This window comes from Gopherus flavomarginatus, chromosome 7, assembly GCF_025201925.1.
Source record: "Gopherus flavomarginatus isolate rGopFla2 chromosome 7, rGopFla2.mat.asm, whole genome shotgun sequence".
In the NCBI taxonomy this organism is placed as follows: Eukaryota; Metazoa; Chordata; order Testudines; family Testudinidae; genus Gopherus; species Gopherus flavomarginatus.
Window position 1 is genome coordinate 12,515,274 of NC_066623.1, and position 23,456 is coordinate 12,538,729.

General features: G+C 44.5%; 1 protein-coding gene across 10 annotated transcripts in view; it reads right to left on the reverse strand.

The window, feature by feature from the left end:
• The window catches only part of JADE2 (jade family PHD finger 2), a 138,271-nt gene that overhangs the window by 98,183 nt on the left and 16,632 nt on the right, over nucleotides 1–23,456 (reverse strand). For 8 of the 10 annotated variants that reach the window (XM_050962593.1, XM_050962600.1, XM_050962595.1 and 5 more), the window contains one exon: nucleotides 22,798–22,883. In XM_050962593.1, the coding sequence (XP_050818550.1) occupies nucleotides 22,798–22,883 (86 nt within the window). Of the gene's footprint in view, nucleotides 1–3,057; nucleotides 3,229–22,797; nucleotides 22,884–23,456 lie in introns of all 10 variants that reach the window. The other 2 variants (XM_050962599.1, XM_050962598.1) reach the window with 2 other exon arrangements.

Consider the following 23,456-nt stretch of genomic DNA (forward strand, 5'->3'; position numbering starts at 1 on the left):
GATTCTCTCACATTATTTCACTTTCCTGTTATTCATGCTCCCAGTTAGGGGAAGACCTGGCTGACTGCAACTGATGGCTGAGTCATCCCTGCTTAAAGACACTGAGACAAAACTGCTCCACGGAATTCTGGTCTTTCCACTGGGAGGCCTCAATGTCCCGGAGTAGGCTGAGATCCTGGAACTTGGTGGCCTGGATGAACTTGGACCACTATTCTTATTATTCCAACAAGCAGAAGAGAATGCAGGCTTCTCTTCCCACAACTTTAGGGGAGAGAGGGAACAAACCACAGAATGCTCTCAGTGTGTTCCCCAAGAGAGGAGCAGATTGTCAGCATGGGAGGTGCAGGTAACTAAGAGATGGGACTGCGTGTGATTAGAATATCAAACTCTTATGACCAGCACCTCTGGCTTTTATGACTGAGGAATCTCACTGTGGGATTCACTCTCTTCTCCTCCTGCCACATAATAGGCACATTAGCCATTTGTCAAATTACAACTAGATGAAAAGACAAGCAGCAAATATCTTGATATCTAAACATAATAGGCCTGACTCTCATCTCACTTACACTGGTGTAAATCAAGAGTAACTCCATTTTACATCAGTGTAGGATGCGTGTATGTGAGATCCGGGCTTTATATTTCAATCAATGCTGGGAGAGAGATAGCCAACATTAAAGAAGGGTAAAATAAAGGGTGCACTATTTTCCTCCAGGCGATAAATGGATTAAACATATTCATACAAACAACTACTTTGAACTCAGCAGAAAAATCAAAGACTCCATGTTTTCATTGCATTCAGCTTTCTTGGGACATGTTGATGTTTTCTTTCTTCTTGAATGGCTAATACAGATAAGGCTGTAGTGAATGTACACAGTCACCTGATTCCCGTGCATGTTTTAGTTTTTATTATCTGCTACAAATGCAGAGAAATCAGCAAAACCCTTCTATGATCTGCCTTCAGAAACTGCTCCTTTCAGGTCACAACACAGTTCTCATACAAAATGCTCTGGGTCTTTTTTTCTAAAACTCATCATTCTTAAAACATAGCCAGAGCAGCCCTGGCAAATGCAGAGGCACTTAAAAACAGCCAGATTCTTTGACACTGACCTTGCCCCCGTTTCAGAAGCAAACATAGCATTGCCATTGAACAGCCTGTCTCTGCAACACAGTGATTCAGGGACATGCTGGAAAACCATGGGTTGAGCTACATCCAGCATCCTTAAAGGAAAACTCCTGTGTTAATTATAAATCTTAATGGGCAAAACCAATATTTTCTACGGGGTAGAATAGCGGGCCCTCAGTGTGGGTACCTGTGGGTGGAGAGGAAAGGTATAAGGAACCATTCAGAAGCTATCTACAATTTTAGTCCCAGACGGCAACACCTGGGGTGCAAGCTACTCCCAAAGAAACATCTGGGGGCAGGCAAACGGTGAGGGAACTTTCTACCTTCAGCTACTCCAGTCCTACAGTTTTTTTCAAAAACATGGTATGAATTTTTTTAAAATGAGAGGAAATATTTTTTTCTGGATTGCCTTGGTACTAAAAATCTTTGTGACCCTTTTTCCTCAAGCTTCCAAGGAATATTCCCTCTCTTTGGAGAGAGACTAAGCCTGGGAAATTCCATCCCATAACGTGAATGTTTCAGAAAGCTGCAAACGGCTGAGAACAGACAGTTCAAATGACAAAACTTCTGCATCCATAACTATGGCAGTCACTACTCCCGCCCCACATTACATATAGGGATGGAACAATGGACACTTGAATCCAGACACCTAAGAAATCTTCCCTGATCAGAACGAGTATTGAAACCTGCCCCTGGAGTTCTGGTTCCAGGTTGGCTCCGTAAGTACAAAGGGTTCTGGCTTGGCAGCTGAAAAGATTTTGTCCCCTGGTGGAAATGTTGTGAGATTCCTGCTATTTGGGGGTGAGATTTCAAAAGATCCACTCACAAGATCTGATATCAAGAAGTGGACAAGATACATTTGAGGTGGCTGGTGTCCTCATGTTCTTCAGGGGACGATGCTGGTCTTCCTGTCCCCAGCGTCCCCCAGACCGAAGAAGCCAGGACTTCACCAACTGGCTGAACCCTTTTCTGAAAATGACATGATTGTGGACAGAGGCTGCAGGCAGCTCACTCTCTCCTCCACAGACAGCAGGATCCCTCCACCTAACAAACCTCTTTGTCCTTCTCAACCCTCAGTCTGCATAATGCTAGGAAGTATGGCTATTTTCCTTTTAGTTTGGAGGGACTACTTTTTTTATTTTACAGCAAATGTGAAAGGATACCAAGAGAGAAAGACATCCATAGGTGAGTCACAGGGCTATATCTGTTTTCACTTGCACCATAATAAATCCAGAGCGCCAACAGAGGTATTCCGGATTTACACTGGTGTAACTAAGACCAGGATCTGCCTCACAAATACAGAAGCCCTAGACAGGGTATCACAAATGCTCTGTGGCGTTATTGTTCAGAGATCCCAAAGGAGTAGATGAAGATGGGCCAGATATTCAGCTGATGTAAATCAGTGTAGCTTGAACAGAGGTATGTCAATTTACACCAACTGGGTTCTGGCCATCTGTTTTCAGTATTGCTGTAATAAAAAGTGAAGGAAGAGAATGGAAAATTGTTTGCAGAATCATTTCTGAATGGAGCCCAGATTCTACTCCGTTCCACTAGCGTAAATCTGGGGTGACTCTTCTGCAGAGAATGAACTTACTCCCAATTTAGACCAGAATTTGGCCCAGAATGCCTCTTAAAGTTTTCTTTGAGGTGTCAGCAACACTTCTGAAATTCACAAGGTTGTAATTGTTGGTCTTAATTGCTAATGGTTATTGGATGACACAGATGTTAAGACCAATCCCTGGCACATTTTGGGGCTCACTAACAGCATACCAGTTTGCTGGAAACACAAAGGAATTACTAGGTTATAAAGCTGTTTCACACTTTAATATTCTGTCTGGCTTCCCAAAAGGATGGATATTGTTTACAGTCTTGGGGAAAAAAACAGCTTGTTTAGCGAACAGGAAAAAAATCAAACTAAATGGTGGTATACATGCCTGCCTACATGGCCAGAGCCTGCAGCCGAACACACTCCAATTCTCACTGACCCGTTAAACTGCTCAACTGGGCCCCTCCTCTCGGAGAATTCTCCAGCCCTGGGATAGTGATTTTGCTCATCTTCCCTTCCCATTTTGCTTCTGGACCTAGTGAGGTTTCCCTGATGTACACTGTGGGGAAAAAAATAATTCCACAAAACAGATCATGGTAAATAAGGTTTTTCGTCCAGGGGATTGCCTGACAGCAACGATTTGATTAGAGCTACCCCATCTCTTGGAGAATAAAGAACCATTTGTAAATGAAAATGGATGATTTCTCCTTTTCTCCGCATCAGTTATTATCTGAAATAATAACCCACAATGCCAGCAATAACATCCAGACACCAGCTATCCCTAATCAGTCTGTCTCAGGCTACTTCTGCATTACCTTATGTGTGGCTGGGATGGATCAGGTGTTTTCTTCACTGCTTATTCTCAAACTAACTATTGCTTGGGATGAACTGTAATGAATGATTCCAGGATGGCTTCACACTTTCAGTACAAAGATCAAATGCCCTGGAGGGTATTTGGGAAAGCAAATGGGATACTATATAGGAAAAATAGACATTAACCCCTAACTGAGACCTGGTATTTAGGTCAGTTCATTTAATTCTCAGAGCCTCAGCTGATAACCCAATTACAGCTAAGTACAAATACATAAACAACCTTTTCTATATTGCTACCTCTTTGGACACCAGTAGCACCTTTTTCCTGCTGCATTTGTTTGGAGACATTTTTGACCACATCTATAAAGAGCTAAATTAAACTGCCCAGACACAGTCTGGCTACATCTTCCAATAAAAACATAATTAACAGCCTACATGTTATAGTCAGAGCTAGGCTGGGTTTGAGAAAGGTCAAGTTCCTTGAAGTCTCCATATGCCAATATAATTTAATTGTTAAGAACACCACAGTAACATTTTATTATGCTACTAGGCTGAAAAATTAAAATAAGATTAAGACAAATGCTAAGTAAACATAAGAAGTAATGTGAAAAAGACATCACAGTCCTTACAGTTTTGCATCTCTGAATATCAAGCAATACGAAAACTATAAATAAATATAAATAAAAAATAAAGCCAATGCAGCTCTAATGCATTTCTAAAACATAATGTATGTATGTGCCCTTTTAGTGATAGATCTACAGTCCCCAATGTCACCATTCAGACCTAAAAGCTGTTTACGTTACTCAGTATCACCAAGTGACTATCTCCAAAGGATATAAAACAAGCAAGATTCAGCATCAATCTGAACCTTTTACCTTGCTCTGAGTTTCCACCTAGCCTGTTAGAACAAGGGATAATTCTGTTTCGGTGGCTACGAAGATCTCCCCTCTCTGAATTGTACATGTTTTAATAACAGGACATGAGATCCATTTAAAATCCTACTATTTGTTTACTTACAAATTCAATGAGGCTAAAATGTTATAGCATTTCTAATGTGTCCAACTCAAGGCACCTTGCCAGCCATCATTTTCAGTAAGGGCTTACTCATTTGGAGGTCTCTCAATTTTTTATGCCCAACCTGATACCCTTGGGGATTTATTCTCTAAGGTGCTCAGCACAGTACCCATAACTCCAGCTGGAGCAAGGGAAAGTTGCAGATTCTCAGTACCTCTGAGAGGCCCAATTTGGGCAATGAAATATTGAGGTACCCAAAACAAATAAACACTTTTGAAAATGTAAGGTGTGACCAATCTGTGCCTCAGCTTCCCCATCTATAAAATGGGGATAATGACTGACTCACAGGGGTAACAGGCATAACTTACTGATGGGTAAAACTTACCCTTCTGCATGAGGTCCAAACACCATGTCCCACTTAGACTCCACTGAAAAGGCTTAAGTGGGACTCATGATCTTGTGCGGGCCCTCAGCAATTTCTCCCTTTGGGAGTCTCGGGTGAAGTGCAAAGTTCTATTTGACAACAAGGAGGATAACAGCAAGAGACATGCAAAACCAAGTTTTTCTCTTTGAAACAGTTGCTAAGTTTGCCAGAAGTCTCAATCTCAGAGACACTGCCTGCCTTTGAGATTGCTGTAGGATCCCTGAAGTGTGCATTCAGCTACCTGACCTTGTTGTCAACTCAGAACTTCCAGCCTCTTCCTCCTGGTGCTTCACCACCCATCCACATCAGCTACCTGGTGATGATACTGACTTCAAAGACTTAGCTGTATAAGTAATTACAAATATGACATCACTCCTTCATGATATGCAAATAACGAGAAATCGTCCAGGAATTTTCTGGCTCGGGAGTCTGAAACTGGCACAGAAGACAAAACGCTGCTGAGAAAAAACACAGCTCGTGCAGAAATTCAAGAATGTTTTCTTCCTCCCAATTACTTTTTTATTGAAGTATGATTGTGCAATTACACTAACCTGCCAGGAAAGCACAACTACCAGGACCCCAGTTCCAATGCCTGCAGCATCAGGCATGGCTTTTAGTCTTCTCTTGGGAGACCATCCCTCCTTTTTTCTGTCCATAACTGACAAGCACAGCATCAGAACTCAGAGTTATGGGATTCATTGAGGATTGGTGGGTGCAGGGGAGCTGAGATTGCCAACTGTGATAGTGACAACAGGATATGGACAGCTGTCTATCAATAAATATACTAACTCCACCAACTCCCGGCACAGAGGCCAGTGAACAGCCGCCTGATGGCAATTTTGGTCACTCCCAATCTGACCTTGATTTAAACTGGTGACCTAAAAGCAAAAGATTCCATACCTCATCGTCATCTCCCTTGAGAATTTTACCCTACAGAGAAACAGAAACTTTTCCAAATAATTATCTCCGCCATCACTAAAGAAGATACCTATCATCGGATATTTAGTGTTGCAAGAGATCATGGGTTTAACTGTGCTGTGTTGATTATTCTCTTAATTATCAGCAAGATTTAAAAAAACTAGGCTAAGTTATAAGAAATATTTACTGTTTTAAAAATAAAAGATTCGATTAAAAAAATAAAAGTGTGATCACAGAGAGTGAAGACCAAGGGGCTGATTGTCTCACACCGGTTTTCCCCCGAGCGGCTAACTCCATTGACATGAGAGAATTACTTTGGATTTACATTGTATGAGGGAAAGCAGGATAACTTGACTAGTGGATCTCTGGGCTCCTAACTTTACACTCCACCTTCAAAAAGATCATTCTGCTGTCTCTTGAAAAGAGGACTTTGGCAGCTACAGAGCCCTGGTTTTAGAAGAGTAACCTAGCTAGGGATCTTAATTCTTATTTGCAAAGCCGTGATCACATGACTGTAGTATGCTAAAGACAGTGGGTTGGATCCTCCGGTCTCGGCACAGGACCAGAGAGAGGTATGCAAAAGTGATTTACACCAGCCTGGAATCTGGTCCATCATCTTCATTCTACAAATTGAAGGAACAGAGGTACAGAGATGCAAAGTGACTTGCTCAAAGTCACACAAGTCTGTAGCAGAGATGGGAAGAGCATCCAGGTCATGTGCCTTATCTGATGGATGTGTATAAGCGTGCAGGACAGAGAACTAAATGCTGGATTGTTCATTGTCTCTGTAGGTCATGTTAAGTCTTAGAAACTGCAGAAGCTTTGGAGCCCCCATAACAAATCAGTGATGGAGCCTCCAATTGTATGTGTCACCTTAATGGCTGTAGTAAGGGTTCAGAAAACAAAGCTGGCTTGAGCTATCTAATTTGTTTGTTTCTCTACTTGTATGGCCATATCACCAACATATCCAGCACTCGTCATATAAACTCCCCCATCATTCATGGACCAAATGCCATCAGAGTCGAGTTTGGCTATGTAATCTGTCATCTATGCAACAAAGAACACCCCACCCCTGGCATCTGGAGGCTTTCTGCAGACAGTGGACTGAAAAGAGGCGCTGAATGGAGAAAAGAAAAAGTCCTAAAACTGGTGATCAGTATTGCTTGCCACTAGGCAGTGACACTTTGCTCCAGTGCTCTCTGTCCACAGAAAGACTTCTTTGGCACAGGAGCACAAAGGCAACGATAAAAAGCATTAAAAATCCTTGCTCCTCTTGCAGCAGAAAGTGGACTCATTTTATCTTGATGTGTGCTGTGTGGACTGGATCTATGTTCCGTGGGCGCTCAGCTCCTCACCATACAGACTAAGATCAACACATTTTGCTTAGTTTACAGCTGTTACCTGGGGTTATTTATTTAATTCTTTCTCAGTCTGCATGGTTGCTTGAAGGGGTCACAGTTCCTGCACTGCCTGGGTGCCTTCAGCACCCCGGTAGCATCTCCATTGAAAGCTTATGCTGTGCAGCCTACCTGACTTTGGTCACTAGTCTGAGTAAAGCCAGGACCAGCTTTACAAATAGCTCACAAGATCCTCAGGGGTTGAAGTGAAGCATAGTGTTGTGAGGGCAAGACCTTCCTGAATGCTACGGAACACAGCCTGCTGTCCTTACCATTGAAAAGGGAGAGTGAATCAGTGTTCTGCACAATTTCTCACCAGTGTATTGCACAAATCACAGGCTTGTGTTTTCCTGCACTAAGACTTTCCCCAAACTCATCCCTTCAGGCTTGTCAACTCACGTTGGGATAGAAGATTAGTTCTAATTTTAAACCAAATAAGTCTGATTGTATCTATTTCCCCAAAGATGATAAGGCACATTGCAGGCTGGATTTGTAATATTACCGATTCGCTTATTTAGTCCTTCTTCGAAGACAGATAAGCCTCCACTTTCAAAGGCAGCAAGTGTGCCAACACTCTATCATGACGATGCCTCTGTTTTTCCATGAAGAACTGGAAATGCATAAATTACTAACTATCAAAGCAGAACGCTTTAGAAATGATAGAATGCCACAGAAATTCTAAAGGAAAGCAGATCAGTTGTCTGGAAATCTACCAGCAGCTAATATGTTCAAATTGTAATCTAAATGTCTTTTTGTTTTGAATTGTCTGGGATTAGGGTTGGGAAAAGACTCAATTATTCTACTCAAACTCTTCTGAATTATTTATGAAAACTAAATAAAGGATAAATTAGGCACTGATGAACTGAGGACCTGGTGGTGGAGGGAGTTGTGTACTAGAAAACAAGCAATTTTCTCTCAATAGGACTGTTTACTATTTCCTCCCTTCTGCAGAAATTGACAAATAGTCTTTAAAGGCCTGCTGCTTAGCAACACCGGTTCCGCTGATCTGCTTGGAAGATGTTAATTGCTTCTTCAAACAATGTGAACAACCGTTTAAAGAGCTATAACTCTAATTTAATAACCAACATGAGCCACAAGACCAACTATGGCGACTGTGACGGCGACGTGGTGACTTCAGTAATGGACTGGCCATGGTAGCTCTCTCCCTCTCACTGAACTGGAAAGTAGCACAATCAGGATCTCAATGTATGGAGAACTCTGTCCACCTGAAAGGGGACAAGACCTGGGGCCACAATTTCAAAGGTATTCAGGTGTCTAAAGATGCAGATAGATGCCTAGTGGGATATTCAAAAGCACCCCAGCAGGTTAGACATCTGTCATTGATTTCAATGGGACTTACTACACTTAACCTGTGTAAGTGCTTTTGAAAATCCCACTAGGTGCCTATCTGCATATTTAGGCACATAAATGTGTTTGAAAATTTGACCCCAGGGGCCTGTATTTAGGGCTAGCCTCAGCACAAGCTAACCAAGAATCTACTTGAGGCCAAACACTTTTGGCGGCCCCATGTCCCCTGCAAGCTCAGCAACTCCTAGGCGGACCCCCCCTTCCCCTCCATCTCCATCAGTGCATCTGGAGAAGCAGGAAACACTTCCTTACCAGTTCTTCTAACTCCCTATAACAAAAGGAGCAGAGGAAGAGGTAACTCATGACCTGATTTCTCCTAGTCCTGACTTTCTGTTCTTTGATACCTACATTCAGTGTCTGGTGGGTACACCTGGACCACAGAAGGTGCTGAAAGGCATGTGCCCCTCCGCCTAGCTGCTCCCTTGTAACCAGCTCTAAATGCTATACCTCTCCCAGAAAAGAGCCCCAGATGCCTCCCTCCTCTAGCATAAAGCTTGTATACCTGGATCAACGTTCTTACTCCAAAAGAAGCTGTGCCAAGAGATACACAGGCTCCACCGCCTCTCGGAGCTCGGGCTGGGACTCTTCAGCAGTGCTACAGCAGGCAGGCATCTTTCTTTTTCCCGTTGGCTTTTTTTCCCCCTGCATTATTGGCCCTGCCTAGACATTTGCTTTAACATGATAAATATCATCATTAAATATCAGCCCAATGAAAATGTATGGCATTGCCATGGCTCTGTGATCCTGAGAGACACAGACAGAATCAAATCATCCTGTGCTTTCAATATGCCATTTGCAACACTCTTATTTGCCGCCTATTCGGGAAAGTAGTAGAGAACATTTTAAACAGATCTGAAGAATAAACATAGAATCAAAAGGAAGTCAGGGGGATGCACATTAGTGACAGGCATTACAACACCACATTAGCAAAACTGGAATCTTTTGTTATGGCTCCTGATACCCAGTAAAATGATCACACTTCCATGCCAAAGCAAAATGACTAATCAGATGGAAAAGAAAAGAAAAAACAACAAGAAAATGGCAATGAATGGACCAAGCAAAGCAGGTGAAATTCACATTTGTGCTGAGTGCTAGCACATACCTGGGCCTATGCCTCACTTCAGACATGGGGCTTAGCCGGTGCACAGTCCTGGTGTTCACCTTCTGCATTGGGGTGAATTGCATCCTGCCTATCAGGGCCGGCTCTAGCAATTTTGCCGCTCCAAGCACGGCAGCACGCCGCGGGGGGGCGCTCTGCCGCTCACCGGTCCTGCGGCTCCGGTGGGCCTCCCGCAGGCTTCCTGCGGGGAGTCCAGTGGTCCCGTGGCTCCGGTGGACCTACCGCAGGCGTGTCTGTGGATGCTCCACCAGAGCCACGGGACCAGCGGACCCTCCGCAGGGAAGCCTGTGGGAGGTCCACCGGAGCTGCCTGCCGCCCTCCGGGCAACCGGCAGAGCACACCCCGCGGCGTGCTGCCCTAAGCACACGCTTGATGCGCTGTGGCCTGGAGCCAGCCCTGCTGCCTGTCCAGTCTATTCCTACATTTAGGCTCCACTCCAGCTGCAACGAACATCTCACGATCTTAAAGGCCCAGAAGCCAGATAACGTCATGGCTGTTTTCGTCAAACTACATGAACCAAACTTATCTTGGCAACCGCCACAGGAAGGCTCAGGACTGAATGGGCCTTGGGGACTCTCATCCCTGAGCGGTGATCCCTGCAGGTCAGGATTGGGGCACATTGTGGGGCAGCACAGGGAAACTGTCACTGCCTTTACCCACACTCATAGACTCATATATAGACTTTAATGCCAGAAGGGACGATTGTGATCATCTAATCAGCCCTCCAGCACATCACAGGCCACAGAACCTCGCCCACCCACTCCTGTTATAGACTCTTAAACTCTGGCTGAGTTACTGAAGTCCTCAAATTTTGATTTAAAGATTTCAAGTTACACAGGACCCACCATTTAATTCAAACCAGCAAGTGACCCATGCCCCAAGCTGCAGATTAAGGTGAAAACTCCCCAGGGTCTCTGCCAGTCTGACCCATCACCTTCCTTCTTCCAAGGATTTCAGTCTCCAGAGCTACCAGCCCAGCAACTACTGACCAGCACTAAATTCACTTTAAAGAAAGATGCAAAACAGGAAAACATTAGTCATCAGGTCACACTATTCTTCACGCCTCTCTCCACCACCCATGAGCTATGACTCAATCCCCAAAGCATCTTCTCTGCACGCTGATTTTAAAAACACAGTGGGGTAAAATTCACCTCTTTACAGAAGGCCAGCACATGTCCTGGAAGTCTTCAAAACAGAGCTTATGTGGTGCACATATAATGCAATGATTGGCATATTACAGGGTTCCTGCTCTGCACTCACTCCTAAAGGCTGTGAGTCTGTTACAGCCCCAGCATGGGAGCCTTGACTATTTAGCTCAAGTTGTAGCAGCAGGTGCTTTTAGCCCTGGAGGTCCCTGCTTCACTCCCTGGTGCGCTGGCATCACATATGTAGACAAGGTGCTGGCCCTTTGATATATATATCTCTTTCACTTGGTGTTTTCCCACCATATATGAATTCAGTCAATCTCCATTGTCTTGCTACATCAAGAAATGTTCTATTGGCCTCTCTGCCACATTTCCAGTGCAGTGTAGGCCTTGAGATCTACAATGTATGCTCTGGCTCCAGTAGCTGATTAAAGGTTATTCCCCCATGTTTCAGAACGACAATGCTAAAAAGCTGATCATGTATTGCTCTGCTAGTGTTAAACAGGTTGGACAGTCAAAAATGAAGTATTCACATTTTAACTCAACTTACTCAAGTATCTTAGAGGTGTTCCAGCAGAGCATGAAGAGCAATAAGGAAAAGGAAGCACAAATGTGGTTCACGTTTCAAAACAACTTCTCTGAGGTGCCTGACTCTGTCCACAGCTCAGGTGTTGGAGGACAGAGCAGCATCAAATGATCCATCCTCAGTCAGATAAATATCTAGTGGGCCAACCTTTGGTGTACTCCTGGACCACCATTAAAGAGGGAGAAAGAATTAGTAAATCCCCCAATGTCTCTCCAGTCACTTTGCCCCTTCTTTACTTCTGAGCTGGAGGAAATAAAAGTTAGGAATCTGTGTCTGTGAGACTTCAAAGCACCAGAGAATGCACTGCTCAGAAAAGCACACACACAAAAACACTCCCAACGCCAATTTCAAACAGTTTGCTAACCCTGGCGCAAGAGATGAAGAGTGTCTCATAGTAGGACACGAGGGAAAGGAAAAATAAAAGGACATTTAAAATGTTGCCATAGGAAATATAAAAAGGGAGGTAAATCTGTCAGCAGTCTGAAAAATATACTTCTTTTAAATCCTTCCTTGCTGACCTGGAACATAGTTCCAGTAGCATTCCTCTGAACGGTTGGTGCTGAGTATTGTCAACTCAATGGCGATGCATTGCCAAACGTGGCGTAGCCTTGGAAAGGCATTTTGCCAGGTGCAGAAAAACATTTGTGAACAGCATGATGGTTTAATGTCACCTGCTGGTTTCACACAGGTTCCTTTTCTCATGTCATGTCTTCCTATGACTGAAAGATTTCTTATTGTGTTGATTTCAGAGCTGGATCCCATTTCCCAACCTTCATACACTTACTGGAGCACCTGACGCGGACCCTGAGCTCTGCTTGAATGAGTAAAGCACCCTCATTTTCCGGCTTCTCAACTCTTTGTTTCAACAAGAGTGCTAATTTTCTTCAAGCCTGTTTGCCTGGATTTGAATCACAAAAGATAAAGAGTCAGATGGGATTGTCTGGTAAAAGATACCTCTTGGTTTCCTCACAGCAGTTAATGTTCTCTCCTTATTCCTTATACCTGTGAATTAAAGCTATGGATACTAGGAAGCTCAAGGCTTGGAGCCTTTCAGCTCTAAGTTCAAATCTAGTCCCAGGCCTGTAATGACCACTTTAAAGAGATGTCCCATTGGCTCCACCTTAGAGCAGGTTACACGCTGAAAAAGACAACAATCCTCAAATTTGGCATGCATGGGAAGTTTCTTGGCTTGAATGAGCATCTAAAAAATTAACCACTCTACAAAGAGAGCTCTGCAGACACATGCTCACAGACTCTCCCCACTCTTGTCCCTGTCCAGCCATTTAAAAAGGGCAAACAGCAAGCTCAATCGCGTTCCGGAGCTGCTACCGCACCTGCTCAATGGGCGTTTCCTTGAAAACATTCTCTCAGCTGTTAGATGAGGAGCTGGGTGAATCCACAGTGGAAATGCACTGACATCAGTGGAGTCACATCACAGATGGATTTGGCCCACCAGGTCTAATTACTGACTAGTCCTAACAACTTCTATCCAGGGAAGAACTCTGGCTTTGTCAAACCAGACCAGACTATTGACCCATTGAGTCAGGGATCCTGCCTCCTGCCCTGCCAGGAACTTACGGAAGGTATTTGATCATAACTGCAATACCACTGAACTCTACATGGGATGTTACTTCAGGCCAATTCATTATGGCATCACAGACTTAAATGACTTCTCACGAGATGCATAATTAGATTCACTTTCTCGTGTATCTTCTTCCAGATATTTTGACAATATCAGACACTATCAACCACAGACTTCTCATATGAAGGGACACTCTCACAGGTTCAGTTCTCACCATGGGAGGGACCCATGAGTAGCAGCAGCACACATGCTCCATGCAGTTTGTGCTGTGCTTCCTGGCTCCACTGCAAATCCTGTTCTCTCTAGTGTCTGCAAGTTGTCTTAGCGATCCACTTTTAATTAGCATGGCCAGGGTTTTCAGCCAGATCTATCATACTCAGCTATGCCCTCAACCCGTCACAGCCCAAACTGACTGCATTCATGATGACTAGTCTTGGGGTCTATGAATGTGGAAAGCACCTAGCACGCCACTGGTGTCATCATAAACAAATAACAAATAACAAGTGTTATTATTTGAGGAACTCACTTGTCAGAGGGTAGCTGGCCCTCTGAAGGTGTCAGGAAGGCTCAGCATACCTCGGATAGGCTTCACAAGGGGCAATGAGGCAACTCAAGTTTGCTGGGACTAATTAACTTACTGAATAACTGAGAGACAATTAGGTGGGCAGGGAAGCATCCAGACACAATAAAAGGAAGCTATTCGCAGTGGGATGGGGCTATAGAACAGAGGCGCCTGAAGAGAGGAACAGCCCCCAGAACACAGAAAGCAAAGGCTTCTAAGGGAAGGGGACTCATCAGGAAAGGAAATCAAGGAAGTGTGCTCCTAGGTGGCAGAGGCTCCAAAAGGAAGGCACTATGAGTGCCAAGTCTCAGCAGAACTTGGCCCTCACGGAAGGACTTCACCAGGTAGCAGCAGAAGCCCCAGATCAGAGGAATTATATGCTGTTTCGAGGAAGGGTGGTCGTGGTTTAACCTTTGTGAGGACCTTGACCCAAGAGGAGAGACCCTTCCCCATCTGATGACGAGAGGCCGACTCCAGAAAAGGGTTGCAGGCCAAGAGGGCCTAGCTGGTTAGTAACCTGAACATAGGTAGGCCGATGGACTAAGGTTAACTCAATCCCCTCCAGCTAGAGATGCTGGGTTGAGGCCTATTTGTCTTACTGATTTAGCCCTCAAGCATGTACCAGTAACACTTCCTCTTCAGCAAATTAACACCACCTCTTACAAGGAAATATTTTTTCACTTCACTCCAACGTAGTTTAGACCGGTCCAGGTGACCTCAGGTTCCATCCCTGACTCTGCCACAGGCTTCTAGTGCATTTTAGGATGAGTCACTTAATCTCTCAGTGCCTCGGTTTCCTCCTCTGTCATAAGGAGGTAACAATGCTTCCTTATGTCATAGCCTGCGTTCACTGTGCCAGTTGTTAAGCTGGTATAGATCAGCAAAGAACTGTGGACGTTAATGAAACACATGCTGAGAATCTGGACCAACACAAGGTAAAGCACTTGAACAGCCTGTGATGGGTGCAAACAATTATTACTGTAAGCACAGATTCACTACAAGCAGAACTGCAGTGTGTGCACTGTGATGCATTGTAACGATCTGGGCCTTTTGTTCCATTTCACTACAAATGGGATTTCTTTACATCTGAGTTCACTGGAAACAAGTTCCACTGAGCTCTTACAACACCCATTTCAAACATAGAGTTCTTCGGTGTCACACTGGCCTCTGATTATCCTTTGACAAGCCACTGTCTCACTGCCTCTGGGACTTTCTTTTATCACCTTTGAAACACGGAGAAACAAGAAAGACTTGGGGATGATGGTTTTGTCACATCTACACTTGACTGGTCCGATTCAATACTTGTAGGATTCCCAGAATGTGCTGCCTTTCATAGGGTTCAGTTAATACAAAACACTTCTGCTCCATTTCTTACCACTTCACATTTTTCTCTGCCTAGCAGCCTCATTTTCAAGTCTCTTCACTAGCTTTCTGCAAAATTTCTGTATCGATTTCAAGGATCTTTTCTCACTTACAAAACTCTTTAATAGAGTGGCCAAACCAGCCTCGCTCACATTCAGCTCCTGCTTTAAATTCTTAGTCAAAGGCCATGCTTTTAAAACAACTGCATGGTAGGGCTGAAGCTGCCAATTATCTGCTTAGTCTCAAATTTCAATTTAAAATATTGGATCCAGATCCTTTTATTAAGTAGTCTCCACTTGTGTGAAATCAGTTTCTGGCTGAAATCCAAGGGGCTGAATCTGTTTTGGTCTTTAAATCTAAACTAAAGAAACACACGTCTGGCACGGGTTTTAATTAGCTTTTAAAACGACAGTGATTCCAGGGACTATTTTGTAAGAACTCTGCGCTGTGTGAATGCACATTGCCTTATGCGGTGCTGTGTGAGACTAGAGCGTGTCTAATCAAACACATCCTAGAAGGATGCACAGTATCAGTAGGTCTATTCCATCTCTAATGTCTACCATCTTATGATGTTTATTATTTAATAGCCCCAAAGTTACGTGTTATCTATTTTCCCCCACTGTTATTGGTAATCAGCAAGTGCAAATAGAGCACTTCTTTCCCCAGCTCTAGTCTCTTAGAAAGAGACTTGCACCCGATTAGGATTGTAGCAGCCTGAAGTCCATGGGGAACTAAAATGCAGTTATATGGAGATGCATCGCTATGGGCCACATTCTGAGAGCCTTTCTCTGTAAAAACTATCCACTGAGTGACCTCAAAGGAAGATCTCAGGATCTCACAGGACTGGGCCCTCTAGTACAGAAAGATATGCTGGAATTCCAGTCACCTGAACCACCAATATCAGTATTTGGATTCCCAGCATTTGGGAATCACTTTCGACAAACTCTGTAAACTCTTCGCTTTCAATGTGCCTCTCCAAGTAATAATCTGTGACTAATGCCTATGGGAATGATCTTGCACCTGCTGTAGTCAATGGCAAGACTTCCATTGGGTTCAGGATTGGGCTCACATTGAAATACATTTATTGTTTCCTTTCTTTGCCAGCTCTCATTCTAATGCAGAGATCCAGCTTTGTGACAAATGTCCTGTCCATAAATCAGCCAGGGTGAGAGCAGAACACACAAGAAACATACAATTCACTCAATAAAACATAAAGTGACTCCCATCAGGCCAAATCCTGAAGTCCTGCTCAACAGGAGTTTTGCTTGAGTGGGGATTGTATTCCAAATCCTCCCCTTTCGGTTACATCATGTGACCCCACTGCCTTCAGTTCCCATAACCAAGGGCAGACTGATGATCCCTAAGAGAAATCTTTAGGATACTGTAAGCCACTGCTCCAGAACTCACAGTAGAAAGCAATAGTGCCCAACACTCATACCTGGCTCATAAAGAGAAACTTTTTTTGTCATAAAAAGTTTTAGCAAAAATACATCAAAGCCACTCTAACGTCCTTTGTGCTGCAAAGCACTGCCAGGAAACACAAGGGAAATTATAACCATCATTCAAAATCAAGTGTATGTAACAAAACATAATACCGCAGCTAGTGAGACAGGGTATAGTACAGGTGGAAATGTAAGGGCTATTATCTACTTTTGAAATCTCACATTTGACTCTCTTCCCCTTTGTAGACCTAATAATTTGGAACTTTTCATTGATGCCTTTCTATCCACCACAGTAACGAAGATTTACTGTGCAGTTTCTCTACAGTTCACATATTCCATTTGGCTGTATGTACCTCACTATGAATGATGGCCATAATTTCTTCTGTGGTTGTGGAGCAATGGTTCACAGCATGAAGGACAGCGGGATGCTTTTTGGTTTTGGAAACTAATCTATCAGGTTTTCTTTTGGGTGTTGGGTACAACATTCTGTTCTGTCTGCCGTCTTGACTGATGTTACATAGGACACAGCAACAGCCAATGCACAGAGAGCAATGGCTTCCCAAATGCAAAGTTTACTGACAATCTTCTTCTAATTTAGTGACAAATACGTCATCCTTTGGAAGTCTGATTCATCTCACTTGAGGGCAGGCATGTATGCATGTGTGTATAAGTGCTTCACAATCCATCCATGGGCAGATACAAGAGGTCGTTTAACAGGGTGCTGTAGGTTAGAACTGAGGCACACTGGCAGAGCTGTGGGGGGCTCAGCCCTGGAAAAGCAGCATATTGCAGGTGAGGGGTGAAGACCATCAGCAGAAATAAATGGGGAGCTGAGGATGAAAAAACATGGTTGCAGCATGTCACGAGCATGTGAGAACCAAGGAACAGGCTAGCAAGGGCATCCCAGGAAGGGACTGATGGAGTAGCATCGGGGAGGTTTTCATACACAGTAAAACCAAACATGACCAGTTAAGTCATCCAGTCTAACCTATTGTGTTCTGCAGGATTTTATACTGGGCTCTAGCCAGTGCTCTTGGCTCCTCACTTTCACAAGCACATAATTCACAAATGCTTTTGGAAAAAGAGAAAACAACGTTGTGATTTCAGCAATGAAAATTCTAAGGACGCTTTTCCATTGTACACATTCTCCTTGCATCAGCATCCAGCCAGCAGAAAGACAGTTAGTGCCCTTACTTGTCCATTTCAGCTTCACTTCCGCCTTCACTGCTCTAGCCAGCGCCCTTCTTATCCGATTGCATTATGTCACATTTTTCTAGTTCACTCCGAATTGAGATGAGGCGGCAATATTTAGCAGCAGCAGCAGCGCTAAGAAAGGTAGCAATGCCTATTGTGTATCTATAAGCACTAATATTATCTGTCTGTTAGTAAAAAAAGAGACTTAATCTGTTTGTCTGGAAGCCAATCTGGTATCCCTTAATCTAGCCTCATTTCTCTTCAAACTGTTGGATGCCAGTGGTTCATTGAACAACAGAAATTAAAGTGGGAACAGGAGGCATCTTTGTTTTGCCATTCTCAGCAAATCAAAAGACAATGGCATTAATTTGTTGTAACCACACTGGTTTGGGAAGATTGACAAAGACATTGGATTCAATTTAAAAACTTCTCAGTGAGGCCTCTGCGGTTCCAAACGAGGCTCAGCAAATATGACCATGCTTGCTTGGCTGGGTAGGTTTCGTAGATGCCTCTCTTACAGCATGGCATTCCCAGTAACTAAACCCACCTGACAACGGCCCACAGACCCATCAGCGGAAGGCAACACGGGATAAGGCTTCACGCACACATAGCAAATGCAGCTGCTTGAAGACAAGTGGTCCAGGCCCATTTCAGCTCCCACTCCAGAGTGAGAGAGAACTTTCTACTACATTCAATAGGTATCCCCTGCACACCCAGTTCCTGCAGCAGCAAGAGCAGAGGGATAAATCTCCACATTCTCTAGTGGGCCCCAGCTTTTGGAGGCCCTCTGCAGGTTTGGGGACCCACAAATCATACTCAGGACTTGGCTTTATCTCAAGCTGGTGTTGGGTTCAAGGAAGTCCAAGCTCTAATCAAGGTAATAAAAATCTTAACAGAGCAAGGCAAGAGGATACTAATGACACTGCGAATGCAGGGCTCTGCAGACAAATGAACCGATGTGCCTCTGCTGTCTAAGCACAAGGGCTGGAAATGAGTGGAGTGCTCACCCACAGCATGAAATCCAGTTTACACAGCAGCTCACACATAGCAGCAAGCAGTGGGAGGGCCATGAGCTGGCCAAGGGAGGGGCTGCCCCATGGATCTGCTCAATCTTACCCTTACCAGAGTGCAGGGCTACTTCAGTTCACTGGGAGCGGCTGCTGAGCTGCTCTGCTGAGGAAGGTGGCTCTTACTTTTGCCTTTGTGTAAATGGCTATACAAGGTGCAGGTGGCTGGAGAATCAGGCCCAGGGTCTGTATCACGTCAAAGAAGAGCCCTGTCAGGACTCTGCAACGTGCACTGATAAATACCAGTGTTCTCCCTGGCAATAGCCTGCACCACGGATGTTTACAAACAGCTCAGTACTTTTCCATGCTAAGAAGCTTGTTTTTCCAGTTGCCTTGCGTTGGGTTTATGATGCGTACGGCTAATCCCTTGTCACAGAGTCTTTCATAATAAACATCACCCTGACCTAGCTAATAACTATGCAACACTAATGCCTTTGTTGTCATAGGGAATGCAGATGGCACCTCAGCCCCAACCTAGTCACAGCAGAGCAGGAACACAGCTTCCAGAGGGATGTTGAAAGAGGTTTGAGATTAGCCAGGTACATGAAATCACTGGTTTCCAGGATCTCTTCACAGTAGTTTGCTCAACAGCAGGGGTTCCCCCCAAAGCCACACAGGTTAACAGCAAGAGATGGCTCAAACTATCCATGGCCAGATTGCAAACACCATAGTTCAGGCCTGTCGGTGACTGAGGTTTTGGTTCAGCTCATTATAAAGATCAGGGCTGTTAACTAAATCTGGATCTGGGATTGGATTAGGAAATGGCTACACCTGCCTCCCCACAATGGACTGGACTGCTCAGGAGTGGGGGGTCTGCAACCTCATCACACTTTTGCTAACTCCCTTCCGTGCTTCCCTTTTCCTGAAAACCTCTCCTATATTTAATGCAGTCTTAGAGAATACAGCACCTCAGTGCACTGTGTGAGATGGTTTTGAGTTGTTTTTTTTTACATTTCCAAACCCCTCACATACACAGGGCATGTACTGTACTAGATCATACGACGGCTGGTCCCAGCCTGTGCCTAATATCCTGGAAACAAACACTCAGCACACAGACCTCCACAAACACTACCCTGCACTGTGATCATGATAGATCTGCCAAGCTATTCAGATTAATGCTGGGTCAGAATCCATATAGAATAAGTGCCCCAGGAGGATGTGGACTGGCTACCGGAGATGCTGGATAAGAAATGTATAGCTGAGATCTTCACCACTAATGGCTGTTAAAGTTCCCATGACACTTTTTGTAAAAGATGAGTTGTTAGCTCAAGTGTCAAGTGGCCAACTTCCAACTTGGGTGCTTACACTCTGCCTCCCAAAATCCCCCCTGCAGTTTCAGTTTAGATATGACATGTTTCTTCACTTTCTGTCTGAATAGTTGGGTAGTGCTGCAAAGCACTGTTAAACATTGCTCCAGTCCAGAGCCGACTACATTTCCCTGGTTTGAGAACGGACTCCTGTGTATGGCAGTTCACGAAGCAGCATGGGATCTTTTGGGACAAAAGCTGCCACAATACATCTGTATTAACCGATGAGCCTGAGCTGCAGAGTTGGATATGGGTCCAGATCTGAATTTTCCCAAAGTGCAGTGGTGCTCAGAGCTGGGTTTGATTCCAGCTGCTATGAACTTCCTCAGAGCCCAGGGGTGCTTGAACCTGGGGTTTTGGTTCAGGCCCACCTCCAGTTAATTCATTTGTAACTGGATAAACACTGGTTTATTTTCCTTACTGCTCAGCATGAATAACCATATTCTTTCTAGCTGGCCATTAAATGTAGCCTTTTCAACTTATATTAAAGAGCAGCAATAATAAATGTGTCTTTCCTACTAGTGGAAAGGGAAAATTCCTGACACGTGCCACTTCAGACGGGAACTGTATTTGGATACAGCTTTCCAGCCTTGCAGTGTCATGCTAAAAGGCCAAGTGTTTCCCCTTCGGTTTGTGATGAGTGATTTCAACGATTGCTATGGTAGTGGGTTCCAATGTTGACTGTGGATCTTAGACCTTCTAGAAGCTGGAAATTCACAAATATCTAATCTGATGCCTTTTAAAATGTGTCACACTAGGCAGAAGCAGCTACTCTACAGGATGCGGCTACTGTGCCCACAGAGGAGGCAATGCTGCAAGTTTCCTCTTTTTTGTTTTTGGTTTGTTTGGTGGCTTCTTTGGGGGTTTTTTTGTCCCCAGTCACCTATCTTTCAAGGGCCCTATACAGAACAGAAAACCTATTTTACCAGCCTGATCTGCCAGCCAAGAAAGCCTAAGAGAGTTGAGATATGTCTTGCAATGGCTTTAAAAGAGCAACAAACTCAGGCACTGTCAGGAATATGAATCACAAAGAGAAGAGCCCTCCTCTCAGACTGCCCTGCCAACAGCCCCCAGATCTTTAAATCTAGGATTATCTGAAGGGTCCTTGCACTGACCTCAAGGGCCATAGCAACTCTTGGGGAGACAGCCTGTCTCTCAGATAGCCAGGGCCTAAAGCACTCAGGCTATAGAGACTTATGTCAACTGATCTGTTTAGATCTGTCTTGGTGAGGAGGGGGCAGTGCATCTGGTCTGGGAAGTGAATGAAGGACCTTGAGAACCACCCCCAAATATCTACCAGCCTGATGCAAATTGAGGATGTTACAGAGGGTCAAGCGCTCACTGGGTTAAATTTAGAGATGCTGCGGAAGGCTGGGGGCTGTAAGACACATGGTACTTAAGTAGGTCTAAAGGAATCTAGAGAGAGTCTAAGTTGGAGTAGCATATACAAGGGGGCAATTGCAAGATGGTGTCAGTCACACGAACGCAGACTCCTTCTAGACTCCGACTCAACTCTGGATCTGGACCCGTGTCCAAAGGAAAGGAAGACTGGTACCGCTTTTAAATTCTGTTCACACTACAGAGGAAACCAAGATAGCAATGACTAGCTTTAAACACTGCTGTTGCTACAACACAGCTGTTGCTAGTATAGTTTCTATGCCCATGGGAATTATGTCTGAGGCCCATGCTAGGCAAAACATGACACAGCTTCACTCCATGCTACAGGATGGTATCATAACACAATCACAGCATGGTTCTCAGAAAAAAAACCAACCTAGCTCCTCTCCAACCAGCTCAGAGAAACTGTGCTGAAAGCCTGCCAGCAGCAAGTGATACAGCTAGCACCATTTCAGCCCCAACGTGGACAGTGCCTTTTATCCCCTGCTAGTAGAGCAAGGGGCTGGCACTGCAAAAGGCCATATGCCAACTGCCTCAGCCTAATGCACAGGTGCCTCGCAGCGGAACTAAAAGGAAAATAATGAAACTTTATTTCCCCCTCTGGGTTAAATACTGTATTGGCTCCTATTTAACAGTCCCCAGTACACCCTAATTATCCAGAAGAGAGGAGTCACCATGCTAAACTGAGGATACCTCCCTCTGACCTCAGAGACTTCTAATATATATGACCCATGTGACCAATTAATTCAAACTTTACTCCATCAAAATTCTACGGTCTACAGGGGCAGCTAATTATATGACAGGAATATAAATACTTGATGGATATGCCTCCCTCTGCAAGATACGCCTCTTTTTGCAAGGGATCAGGCTAACTGGCCAGGCAGCTGATCACTGGGAATCTTCAGCCATCAGGCAAATTCAAATACTGTAATAAAACCCAATCCCACTCACAGTGAAGTCAGGGGGAGACTCTCCCAGCAGAGCAGGCTCTTGACGCACTGGAGATGCTTGCAGGCCATTATCAGGATAGCTTTCTGGCTGATACACTCAAGGCAAACTCTACTTTTATGGGTTCCTGAGGGAAGTAATATACATGGTCCTATCCAGCTCCTTCTCCAATTCTGCTACCTCCCAACTACCCACGCCCCACTCCATAACTCCATGCCATTATGAAAGATTCTCAATAGACGTGCGCAGGGAGAGATCCATGGAGAGTGACAGCTCCAGAGGGCCAATGGGGAGGTGGAAGAGCACAATGCATCTCTGTTGCTGAGTGCATACTGACAGAGGTATGGGGCTTCTGAGAGGGACAGGTGGCTCTAGCACCTCTGCCTACTGTCAGCCTTTGCTATGATTGTTTCCATTACACCTGGACAAGCACTGAAATTACCGAAGCGCGGGCTGATTAGAAACAAGAAAAACAACCAACCTCAGAGGGCTTCTTCTCCTTCTGTCTTGACCAGTTGGATTTTGTATTTGGAATTTTGGAGCATCTTGACACTGATGTTGTATGACCTTAAATGAGACACAAGGTAAGAGTTATCTGCGGAAGAAACTGACCAGCTTTTTTGTCATATGTGTCACAAGACTCACTGTCACAACAGTCCCTCCATCCCCCTTGCTGGACCCTCAGCTGGGAGGCCAAAGAGTGAATGGGCCATGGTGAATGAACTCCCTTCTCATCCTCTCCAGTGATCCCCAGTAGAGGGAGGAGGCATGGGAATGGGGAGGCATGAGGGAAACTAGCACTACTGTTGTCTGTGCTGCCCCTGCTCTGCAGATACTCAGAGATTTGCAGGCTCCAGGGCTGTCAATCGCCTCCTGATGAGAACTCAAAGTCCACTTTAAACCACAAAAGACCAAAAATAATAAACCGAAAAAAACCTAGTAGAGAAAGATTAAGAAGCTAGAAATGACCTGCGGTTAACTTCCCGTCAGTCCAGTCTCAGTTCCATTATCTGGCATTTCTGAAGCCAATAGCTGACACTGAGCATCAGGTTTGTGTGGAGTAGGAGTGAATTTGGACTGACTCGGAGATAAAACAGAATACTTCTCTAGCACTTTTCATCTGTAGATCCCAAAGTGCTT